This window comes from Dasypus novemcinctus, unplaced genomic scaffold (genome assembly GCF_030445035.2).
Source record: "Dasypus novemcinctus isolate mDasNov1 unplaced genomic scaffold, mDasNov1.1.hap2 scaffold_183, whole genome shotgun sequence".
In the NCBI taxonomy this organism is placed as follows: Eukaryota; Metazoa; Chordata; class Mammalia; order Cingulata; family Dasypodidae; genus Dasypus; species Dasypus novemcinctus.
In genome coordinates this window covers 170692-183276 of record NW_026688166.1, presented here as the reverse complement: position 1 = coordinate 183276, position 12585 = coordinate 170692, and the positions used below count along the sequence as shown (strand labels likewise).

Genomic DNA, 12585 nt, shown 5'->3' with positions numbered 1-12585 from the left:
CCATTTTGTCTTTTGTTTTTTTCCTAAAGGAAAAGAGAACCCACGCTTTTATGGACACTAGGTAAACACCTTCAGCTTAAAATTTTGGCTAAATATTTTACTTTATTGTTATCTTCCAGGTGTCTAAATCTCCAGTCTGTCTGTTGTACTTGTAATTTAACTCTGTAATGGAATAGTTTGTTGCCAATTATTTATATTAAGTAATTTTTAAATATTTACAATATTGTTAACTAATACACTATTAAGTTATTGGCCAAAAAAAAGGACATTCCATGTTTGTGGACTGGATGACTAAGTATCTTGAAGATGGTAATCCTACCCAAACTGATTTATAGATTCAATGCAACACCAATCAAAATCCCAATAACCTACTTTAAAGAAATAGAAAAGGCAAATACCAAATTTATTTGGAAGGGATAGTGTACCCAAATAGCCAAGAGCATTCTACAAAAGAAGAGTGACATGGGAGGAATTTCACTGCCTGACCTTGAAACATACTACAAAGCAACAGTGGTCAAAACAGCATGGTATTGGCATTATGACAGACACATCCATCAGTGGAATAGAATTGACAAACAGAAATAAACCTTCATCTCTATGGCCAACTGGTTTTTGACAAACATACTAAAGCCATGTTAACAGGACAAAACAGTCTCTTCAACAAATGGTGCTGGGAGAACTGGATATCTATAGCTTCTCCCTATATAAGAATCAACTCAAAATGGATCAAAGACCTAAATATAAAAGCCAGGACCATAAAACCCCTAGAAGATAACATAGGGAAGCATCTCAAAGATTGTGTAGTAGGTGGTGGTTTATTGGACCTTACACTGAAGCACAAGCAACAAAAAAATAAATAAATGGGAGATCCTCAGAATTAAACACTTTTGCATCTCACAGTACTATGTCAAAAGGGTAAAAAGGTTGGCAACTCAATAGGAGAAAATATTTGGAAATCACATCTGATAAGGATTTAATATCCATGACATAAAGAGATGTTACAACTCAACAATAAAAAGACCAATAACCCAATTTAAAAATGGGCAAAAGACTTAACAGACATATGTACAAAGAAGAAATACAATTGGAAAAAAAAAACATGAAAAAATGTTCAACATCACTAGCAATCAGAGAAATGCAAGTCAGAGATAAAAACGAGTTATTTCACACCTGTGAGAATGGCCACTATTTAAAAAGACAGAGATCTACAAGAGTTGGAGAGGATGTGGAAAGATAAGAACACTTATTCACTGTTGGTGGGAATGCAGAATGGTACAGCCACTGTGGAGAACTGTTTGGAAGTTCCTAAAGAAGTTGAATATAGATTTGCCATGTGGCCCTACAATACCACCACTGGATATATGCCTGGAAGAACTAAGAGCAGTGACACGAACAGACATCTGCACACCGAAGTACACAGCAGCGTTATTCATGATTGCCAAAAGCTGGAAACAACCCAAGTGTCCATCAACCATCGAACGGATAAACAAACTGATATTTCACATGATGAAAATTACACAGCTGTAAGAAGAAATGTCATAAAGCATATGACAACATGGATGAACCAAGATGACATTAGGTTGAGAAAAGCCAGACACAAAAGGACAAATATTGTATGATTATGTTACTATGAACTAAATATATTGAGCAAAATATTGTATGATTCCATTTATATAAAATGTAAATATAAATCAATTTATAAAGATGAAATTAGATTAGTAGTTAGGTAGGGCTGGGGAAGAAATGCCAATGGGTATGGAGTTTTTCTTTTTGGAATAAAACTGTTCTAAAGTTTCTTGTGGTGATGAATGCACAATATTGTGATTATACTAAAATCCATTGATTATACACTTTGGGTAGATCATATGCTATGTAAATATATCTCAATAAAACTATTTCTGACTACTGAAAGAATAGCTAGAAATAGCAGCTATGTACAGCAGGGGAAACAAGAGCAATTGAGAGCTGAAGAATTTTCTTGTTTGTCTGTTTTTTGTCAATTATTATTACTGAAATAATGAAAATGCTCTAATAACGACTGAAGTGATGAATGCACAACTATGTGATTATACCAAATACCAATGATTGTACACTTTGAATGAACTGTATGCTTTATTAATACGTATCAACAAAATTGATTTGCTAAAAAAATTTTTAAGAGAAAATAAAGATATAAACTTTTAGAAAAAAATGGGAGAAAATCTTCACAATCAAGCAAGAGGCAAAAAATTCTTATACTTGACACCAAAGTACAATCCATAAAAGGAAAAATTAATAAACTGGACTTCATCAAAATTAAAAACTTTCATTCTGGGGAGTGGACATGGCTCAAGTGGTTGAGCACCTGGTTCCCACATGGGAGGTCCCAGGTTCAGTTCCCAGTGCCTCCTAAAAAGCAACCACCACAACAACAAGCAAAACAAAATACCAGCTCAGCGGAGCCAAAAATCTTTCACTCTGCAAAAGATCATGTGAAGAGAATGAAAAGACAGGCTACAGACTAGGAGAAAATTATTTGCAAATCACATATCTGGCAAAATACTAGTATTTAGAATAAAGAACTCTCAAAATTCAACCATTAAAACTCATTAAATGCAATGAATGTACCACACTAATGAAAGAAGTTATCTATGTGGGAGGAGTGGGGGTGTGGGGAGTGGGATGTATGGGAACCTCATATTTTTTAATGTAACATTTTGTGTTATCTATGTATCTTTAAAAAAAAGATATTAAAAAAGGGGGGGAAATCCAATTAGAAAGAGGGTTGCATGAAGAGACATTTCACCGAAGAATATTTACAGCTGGCAATAATCACATGAAAAGATGTTCAACACCATCAGCTATCAGGGAACTGCAAATTAAAACCACAATGATATATTACTACACACCTATCAGAATGGCTAAAATTTAAAAATAGTGACAATATCAAATGCTGGTGAGGATATGGAGAAACTGGATCACTAATATATTGCTGGTGGAAATGTAAAATAGTGCAGCCACTCTGGAAAAGTATGGTAATTTCTCAAAAAATACACATGCACTACCCTACCATGCAGCAACTGCACTCTTGGGCATGCATCTCAGAGAAATGAAGACTTATGTTCACACAAAAATCTCTAACCATGTTATACCAGCTTTATTCATCATAGACAAAAAATGGAAATAGCCCAGATGTCCTTCGGCGGGTGAATAGCCAATAAACTGCAGTACACCCATACCATGGCATATTACTCAGCAGTAAGAAGGAACAAATTATTGATATACATAAAAACTTGGATGAATCTCCAGGGAATTATGCTGAGTGAAAAAAGCCACTTTTAAAAAGTTACATGCTGTATGTTCCCATTCATACAGCATTTTTAAAGTGACAACATTTAGAAATGAAGCACACATTCCTGGCTGCCAGGAGTTAGGGATGGATGAGGGGCACAAGAGGGAGGTGGGTGATCATTATAAAAGGACAGCACACAAAATCCTTGTGGTAATGGAATAGTTCTTTATCCTGACTATGGTGGTGGATACACAAACCTACATGTGATAAAGCTGTACAGGACTAAATACACACACACATAAATGAGAATAGTAAAATTAGGAAAATGTGAACATGATCAGTGCATTGCATCAATGCCATTATCCTGTTTGTGATACTGTGCTATAGTTTTGCAAGAAGTTATCTTTGGAAAAATTAGGTAAAGGGTACATGGGATTACTATGATTTCTTACAAATGCAGTTTACAATCTAAAATAATCTTATCAAAAATTTCCATTAAAACAAAAAAATACATAGATATTAAGTATGGGAAACCTTATACATTTCATGATTCAAAAGGAACCATAAAAGATTCCTTTCCACAGTATGTCTATAGCAGAATACCTTCAACAAAAATGCATCATATCTGAAACAGGTATTCTAAGATAATACTTTAAGATCAAAGTTTTAATTCCCAAATTAAACCCAAATCCCAAACTAACATAGTTTCCTTCAGATAAGATAAGAGAATATTTATGGCCAAAGGTTATCTCACATTCACTACATTCATAAAATTTTTCTACTATATCTGTTTCCTGATATGTAGGAAGGTTTGGCTTCTTGCAAAATGCACCAGTATACTGATTAGTTTTATAGGCTTTCTTTCCTATATGTGTCTGTTGATGCTCAGTGAAATCTGGCTTCTTGCAGAATATCTCCCAGTTTTCATTAGAGTCAAATGTACTCTCTCCTTTATAAGTTCTCTGAGTGTGAGTGGAGAGTGACTTTCTGCTGAAACTCTTCTCACTCACGTTACACTCAACGTATTTCTCCCCCACCAGAACTCTACGGTGATTAATTAGAGCTGACTTTTCCCCAACAGACCTCCTCCCACAGTCATTAAATTCACAGCGACTCTCCCTTATGCAAGGTCTGTGGTGGACAAGAAGGGTCAAATTATTAGAAAAGGTTTTTGCATATTTATTATACTCACAGGGCTTCTCCCATGAGCATGCTCTTTTATGGGTATGAGGGCTGCCTCCTCATGGAAGGCTTTCCTGCATTCATTATATTCAGAAGACTGCTTCCAAGTCTGAATATTGTGATGCTGAAACAGGTCCTCGTTTCCACGATGGCTTTTCCAATTCCATCATATGCAAAAGGTTCCTCTCTGGAATGAGGATTCTCATGCTTGGTACAGAGGTGCAATTTCCCATGTGTATTAAACTCCTCTGGTTTATTTACAAAAGAGTTTCTATTACTAATAATTAATTCTGAAATATAATTCAAACTCATTCCATATGGGTCACATTTACCAGATATTCTTGATGAAGCAGGGTTTGTGTCCAGATAAAATGTTTTTCCTAATGTACTACTCCTTGCCTGAGACAATGTTTTGCTGTTGATGAACTCGACTTCCTGCAGATGCTGGTCTTGGTTTTCCTGGCTCTTCTCCACCAGGTCATCAACTATGAAGAAATCTAGAATGAGAATAATTTATCATAGTTTATAAATGTTAACACAGGAAAAGGAAATGTATACTCAAATGTCTTATTATAACCCAGCCTTTGGTTGTGAAAGTGATCCCAAAGGCATCATCCTTCTTGGCTCCCGTATGTGTGGAAAAAAACAAATAACTTGCAGTAGGGGAAAATTACAGGGCCTCCAGCAATAAAACACAATAATCTGACCTTTTGCCAATGTAACTTAAAAAAATGGATAGAGAATTTGAAATAAACATAAACAACAATAAAACAAATGTTTGACTAACTGCTTGGTCCTGGAATGGGGAACCTCACAGAAAACAGAATCAGCCCAACAAGTCAAAAAATAGTAAGTAGAAGCACAAGGAAAATAGTAGATAATAATGTAAGGGGAGATCTCAAAGCAACAATTAGATGGAGATCTAGATGGGGACCTCATCCCCTCTTATCTATTTTACATACAACCACCAAATTAAATTTCAAAAATAACTAATACACACATTCAAAGGAAAATTCTACTATGTGGGCTACATATGCATTCCAGCTGCAATTCACAAAAAGCACTAATGACCAATGTAAGTACACATTCAGGCTGTTCTTACAACAGGGTCAGATGCATACCTTGAGTCATCTAGTATATCATCTAAAACTCAGTCTGAGGATCACTTATACAACCAATTAAGTCATCATCATTAGAGTGTAGGGTACTTCTCTTTGCATTTGTCTTCTGATTTGTGTAATAATTGTCAAAAGTCTTCCTCTTGTCAATTTTCTGCTCTTTGACATTAAGGGCAGAAAATGAAAAATTCTGAATTCTCAACTGTGTTCAATGAAATCTCAAAAAGAAAGAAAAACTATAAAGATGTTGTCTCCAGGCTTCTCTTTTTTTATAATTTTTTTGAGGAGGTACTGGGGAGTGAACCCAGGGCCACATGCATGCAAAGCAGATGCTCAGTCACTGAGCTACACCTGCTCTGCTCCAGGCTTCTTTTATACCTTCATCATAGCCGTCACAATATTTTAGGAAATTCAATAAGAAAGCGGAAGGATGATTTAATAATGATAATTTACTTCCCTATTGTAAATATTATAATTTTTTTAGGTATCGGCAGGGGATTGAACCCAGGACCTCGCTTGTGGGAAGAAGCCAGTACTCAACTACTGAGCTACATCAGCTCCTGCATTATCTTTCTAAGGAAATTCATCATTCTTCTATTTTCTTAGCATTTCAGTCTATTTTCACATTGTTGGACATAATTAATGAGTGGTGTTTAAATAGCTGCTAAGGTGATAAAATAGCAAACTGTTTCAAATTTAGGAAAAATAAGATCAACTACAATCTTACAATGTTTCTTAGATTATAAATGGGACCAAGTGGCTCATATGGTAATTGCAAGATAGGTTTTATTCAATTAAAAAACCATAAGTAAATTTCCTTTGTTCATTCAAATTAAATTTTTATGAATTATAAAAAAATATAAAAGTCAAGAAACCACAATCATTACACAGAATTGCTCAAAAAAAAAAAAAAACCTCAAAAACTAAAATTGGTCACACTGGAGCCCTGGTGGTATGGCTCTCAAACACCATGCAGCTAGATTTTTAAAAGTCCAATCTGACAATATCTTTTAATAAGAGAGTTTAGACCCTTTCAGTATACTGTAATTACTAAAATATCTGGATTTGGTTTCCTGTTTCATTTACAGTTTCCATGTGTTCATCCCATTGTTCATTTCCATTGTTTCATTATCTTTTTTTAGTCTGATCCAATATACGTGGTGATTTCCTTTCTTTTCCATTTTCTTCTCTTTAAAACTTTTAAAGCAGTCTTGCTGCTCCTGTGGGGTGAACTGTGTCCCCGAGCCCCACATCTGTCAAAACTAAGTCGGGCCACTCGGGAGCCCGAGGCCGGAGCTGTGATCCCACCCACTGCCAGGCAGGCCAGGCCAGGCCAGGCGCGGGTCAGTGAGGCACCTCCATCAGGCCAGGCGCGGGTCAGCGAGGCACCGCCATCAGGCCAGGCGCGGGTCAGCGAGGCACCTCCATCAGCCAGGTCTGCAAGGAATTCAACAAGAAGACAAACGACACCGCAGAAGGCATTCCTCTGCCACTAAGATTTCTGCAAAGCCTGACAGGACATTTGAAATCAAGGCTGGACAACCCACTGTTTCCTGCCTTCTGGAATTGAGAAGGGGCCCGGCAGAAAGAGAAAGGTGGCAGGCCTGGTGACCTTGAAGCACAGGAATGAGGTTGCCCACATCAAAGCTCAGGACAATGCCCTTCCCTGCAGACATGCCCTTGTCCTCGGTTGTCCACTCCCTCATCGACTCTGCCTATTCCCTGGGCTTTCCTGTGGTGAAGGAACTGGCAGCTTTCCAGAAGAAGTGAGCCATATTTCTGGCTGCTAGAAAGAGGCAGATTTAGCAACCTGGGCAGAAGCAGCCCAGAAATGACCTCTACCCCCCACATTCCAGGGCTTTTAAATTATACATTTGTACACATATGGCTGAACCAAGGGATCAACCCTATACAAAGACCATTGTCACCCAGAAAAATAAAATGAAAGTTTAAAGTTGTGGGAGCAAGCAGGTGCAGCTCAATGGTTTGAGCACTAGTTTCCCAAGTACAAGGTCCTGGGTTCGACCTCTCTAAAAATCAATCAATCAATCAATCAAGTTTTAAAGCTGTACATGTTACAAACTTGTATCATTTTCCAATTAAATTTTATCATTCCTATTTAACAATAAAATTTCTTCTAAACAATTAGAGGATGTTAGAACACGATTCTGATTGGCTTATATGCTACCATTTTTCAACATTTTATGTTTATTTGTGTCCTTTCTATACTGAACAGAATATTACTACCATTTTATATGACAATATTTGATTAGATAACCTATATATTTGCTTATTTCCTCCCAAAACTGCTGCTTCCCATTTCCCCCATCTCAGTCAAAAGTATCACCATGTATCCAGTGTCTCAGGATAAAACCTCTCAGATTATCCTTGATTATTCTTTTTCATATACCCATAACCCAATCTAACAGCAAATCCTATTTGGCTACAACTTCACAATATATCAAGAGTTCAATCATATCACCTAACTTTCACAATTTCCCAACTAATACAATCCACAATCATCCTTCCCATTGACTCTGGCTAACTGATCTCCCTGGTTTTACTCTTACCCTCTTTCCCCAACCCTCTGCCAGCATTTCCACTGCCCAATAGCTAGAGATTTATATCAATCAGAGCATGTGCTCGCTTGCTCAAAACCTTCCAAAGACTTTACCTCATTAGGATAAAATTACTGAATTCACAATGGCCAGTAAGACCAAGCATAACCGAGCCCCAACTACTACTGATATCATCTCTTACACGCTCCCCAGACACACTCACTTCAATATACAGCCTTGTTCATTGCTATTCTACACTCTGATCTCAGCTTGGTGGCAGGGGGTATACCATCTAGCCAGAATATTCAGAACCCACTGGCTCACTTCACCCAAATTTGTGTTAATCATCACAGTGACCTCTAAGAGGCCTTTTCCTAATTGCACTTTCATAAACAACACACCACATTACATTATCTTCTACCATTAGAATGCAGGCTTCACAACAGCAGAGTCATGATATTGTCAGCAGCTATCTCCCTAGCACACAGATATAGCTGGCAGGCGTTAGGTATTAAATACTTGTTGAATGAATACATTAACAGTTAAAACAGGACAACTGACTGATACACCAATGTACATAGCCAAAAGGTGGAAGCAACCCAAGTGTCCATCAAAAAGTAAATGGATAGACAAAAGGAGTATACACTGTGTGTAGTATATACACACTGTGGAATATCACTCAGCCATAAAAAAGGAGTGGAATTCTGAGACATGTGACAACATGGATGAACCTCAAAGACATCATGTTGAGTGAAATAAGACAGACACAAGAGGACAAGTATTGTATGCATCCACATCTATGAAATACCTAGAATAAGTAAATACAGAGAGACAGAAGACAGATTAGAAGTTACCAGTGCTGGGGAATTGGGGTAAATTGGGAGTTACTGCTTAATGCGTACAGAGTTTCTATTTGGGGTGATGAAAAAGTTCTGGTAATAGATGGTGGTGCTCAAAGAACAATATTGTAAAAATAATTAACATCACTGATTCGTACACATGAAAGTGGTTAAAATGGGAAATTTTTTGAGGTATATATGTTACAACAATTTTTTAAAGGCAAATAAAATGGATACAGAAAGAATAAAAAAATACCTGTAATGAGATAAGCAAGGACTGGATTTTTGGAAGGGAAAAAAAGAGCATTTAGCTATTATCTGCAAATGTGATACATGCATCTGAGGCAGGCAGGCCAATTATTCTCAGTCACCTCCAAAGTTCTGGTAATTCTAAGAAAAGGTTCCTGAAAATTCAGAGATGCCAGTGTCTGAATGAACTCCCTGGTTGTGGCTCCCTGTGTACTCGCTAACTCACCTGGGAGGCTCTGGCTTTGGCTCTCTTCCTCTAACCATGGCTCCTCTCCTTGCTCCAACTTGAAGATCACTTCTGCTTTGGTTACACAATACCCTGTGGATGGGAAATGACAGTGTTTGGGCCAGGTGGCCTGAAGTTCAGGATTTTTAAAAGAGGACAGGGCATGCCCCAAGAAGATAGAAGCTTAACAAAAATAGGCCCACTTGAACATTTCACTGGAGAGAAGAACACAAAGTTTTTATAGTGTCCAAAAGGAATCAATCAGTTTCTGACTCCTGAATTTCAAGCTTATAAATCATTATCTCTACAAAGAAACCATGTATATATCTGCAACTAAAAAAGGAAACAAATGTTATTGGGAGTTAGATAAAACACAACCTCTACCCACTGAAAGGAGGTGGCTGTAGTTCTCCAGCATCATGTCCCTGTACAGGGTCCTGTGAGCAGGGTCCAGGTGCTGCCACTCCTCCTGGGTGGAGCCCACGGTCATGTCCCTGAATGACAGTGACCCCTGGAACAGCACATTCATATTCAATGTAAACTGACTGAACCTGGATTACATACAACATATGTTTGGTAATTAACACTTGTCACGTTAACTGTTCATAGATGAAGAGAAACTGCGACATAGGATGCCTACTACAAATATTATATGTTGTGGAAAATGAGAAATCGCTCCCCACAACATATAACATAGTATAAGGATTCTTCCAGGGCACTAATTTTATTTACACATTTTCACACTAGGTCCTGTCATCATGCCACAAGCTGTCCCAATTCCTAAAAATATAAAGATGATTAAGAAAATAATCTGGTCAGAGGCATAAATATCAGCAATAATTATTACAGTAGAATGCTAAAAATATCTGAAAGGTGGACAAATAATTGCAAAGGAAGAAGAAAAGTTCTATTTTGAACTATCAGACTGAGCTCCATTGAGAAAAAAAGCTTTGAGTCTTGACCCATAAATCTTGTGTTCCTTATAAATATGGACTGACTACATCAACAAGGGCTTGGAGGCATAAAAATACTTGATAAATTAATGGAACTAAAAATAGCACAAGATGATAGGAGAATAGGGTTTCAGATGTATTAAGATAAAGCCTCACAGAACTTCAGGAGAGATGGCAGGGAGTAGAATTCCAGGGCTCAGTCCTTCTACCAAAACAACTATTAAAGAGGCAGAAACTGTCTGAAACAAGAATTTTGAAATCCCAGAGACCAAAAGAACTATGTACAGCATCCAGGGAAGAGTGGGAGGACGAGGCTAAAAAATTACAGTAAAGAACTGTAAATCACCCTCTCCACTCACAGCATCTATCAGTGCGCACTCCCCATTCTCACTGCAGGCCGCCATGGGGTCCAGCCCCTGGCTATACGGTGTTGACAGAAAGAGACATAAAAATCCTCCTCACCAAGAAGAGGGCTGGGCACGGCTGATCAATGGATCATGGCCTGTGATTAGCAATTTGGATTGATCACTGGGTCCTGGCCTTGAGGGCAGCTATTATTTCAACCCAGCCCAGGACAAAGGTGGTGGCAGCCACTGTTCAACTCCCATTACAGCCTCCCCCAAACCCAAAGACTGCAGCAGGCATTGTTTCAACCCTCCCCAGACAGAGGAGATTTAAACATGGAGCACCTCCTCAGGGGCTGCAGGAGACAATTAGCTGATGGGCTATATTTGCTGGGCAGGCCGGAAATGTTCAGCTTTGGGGACATCGGAGAAGCTCTTAGCATCCTTCCTTATCCCCTCTATAGGGCATGCGGAGGCAGCCTGCACCCGTTCTGTGGATCCCTGACCCTGTTTTGGTTAGTAAAGACCGACTTGGGAAAGTCCTCTGTGGGGTGACCCTCCTACCAGAATTTGCTCCAGGCAAAAGTAGCATGAGACAATGAAACAATGTAGGAAACTACAAAGGCAGAAAGTCTGGGACAAAGTCCTGCCAACTTGAAATATCCAGGAAAGGGAAGTATGTCCCCTCTCGGACAACCAAACTCCTATAAACAGGTAAACTCCAAAACAACTAACAAGCAAGAGCCCAAAACAGAACAGAGACCCAGAACAACAGGAAAAACAATGCATGCTGCTTTTGCCTTGGCTAGATGCCTGCCTTACAAGAGGGCTGAAGTTCAAAACATATGTCTGATCACCATTTGGTTACGAAAGCAAGAAACAGACATCCAAGGGAGTAAATTTCAAATTTAACATTTAAAATATTAAAATGTACCATGGGAAAAAAGAGTACAAGAAAAAGAAACAGGAAATGATGGCCCATCAAAAGGATGAGGACAAAAATCCAAAAAACATCAACAAAGAAAATAAGAATGTGGACATATTGAACAAAGCCTTTAAAAAAAATTCAAAAATACTCAAGGATGGGAAGCAGTTGTGGCTCAACTGACAGAGTGTCTGCCTACCATATGGAGGGTCTAGGGTTTAATACCCAGGGCCTCCAGACCTGTGTGGTGAGCTTGCCCATGCGTAGTGCTGCTGCATGCAAGAAGTGCCGTTCACACAGGAGTGTCCTCCACATAGAGGTGCCCCACGTGCAAGGAGTGTGCCCTGCAAGGACAGCTGCCCCACGTGAAAAAAGCACAGCCCACCCAGGAGTGGTGCCGCACACGGAGTGCTGATACAGCAAGATGATGCAACAAAGAAAGCGACACAGTTTCCTCGTGCCAAGTGACAAGAATGCAAGTGGACACAGAAGAACACACAGCAAAATGGACACAGAGAGCAGACAATGGGGAGAAGGGGAGAGAAATAAATAAAATAAATATTTAAACAAATAAAAAAATAAAAATACTCAAGGAAATAAAGGAAAGTACAGAGAAAGAACTAAAGGATATCAAGAAAACCATGAATGAACAATATGAGAGTCTAAGCAGAGAGATAGAAATTTTGAAAAGGAACCAAACAAAATTACTCAGGTTGAAGAACTCAATAACTAAAATAAAAAATGCCCAGGATTTCTGGCAGAAGAAAGAATCACTGAACTTGAAGACAAGTCACCTGAAATGAGTCAGTTGAGGAATAGAAAGAAAAAAGAAATATTAAGTGTGGGACACCATCCAGCATATCAATATACACATTATGGGGGTCCCAGAAGGGAAAGAAGGAGAGAAAGTGGCAGAAGGG

General features: G+C 38.4%; 2 protein-coding genes across 6 annotated transcripts in view; both read right to left on the bottom strand.

The window, feature by feature from the left end:
• Positions 1 to 4931, bottom strand: part of LOC131277608 (uncharacterized) — a 31582-nt gene extending 26651 nt beyond the window's left edge. Inside the window, exon 1 of one of the 5 annotated variants that reach the window (XM_071213622.1) lies at positions 4853 to 4931. The gene's annotated coding sequence lies outside the window, so the exon portion shown is untranslated. Of the gene's footprint in view, positions 1 to 4463; positions 4564 to 4785 lie in introns of those variants that run through there. The other 4 variants (XM_071213619.1, XM_071213620.1, XM_071213621.1 and 1 more) reach the window with 4 other exon arrangements.
• The window catches only part of LOC101423191 (putative zinc finger protein 487), a 56089-nt gene continuing 46617 nt past the window's right edge, over positions 3114 to 12585 (bottom strand). Inside the window, 4 exon segments of the mRNA XM_058292654.1 lie at positions 3114 to 4502; positions 4505 to 4600; positions 4603 to 4950; positions 9444 to 9536. Coding sequence (XP_058148637.1) covers positions 3877 to 4502; positions 4505 to 4600; positions 4603 to 4950; positions 9444 to 9536 — 1163 coding nt within the window. The 3' untranslated portion in view covers positions 3114 to 3876.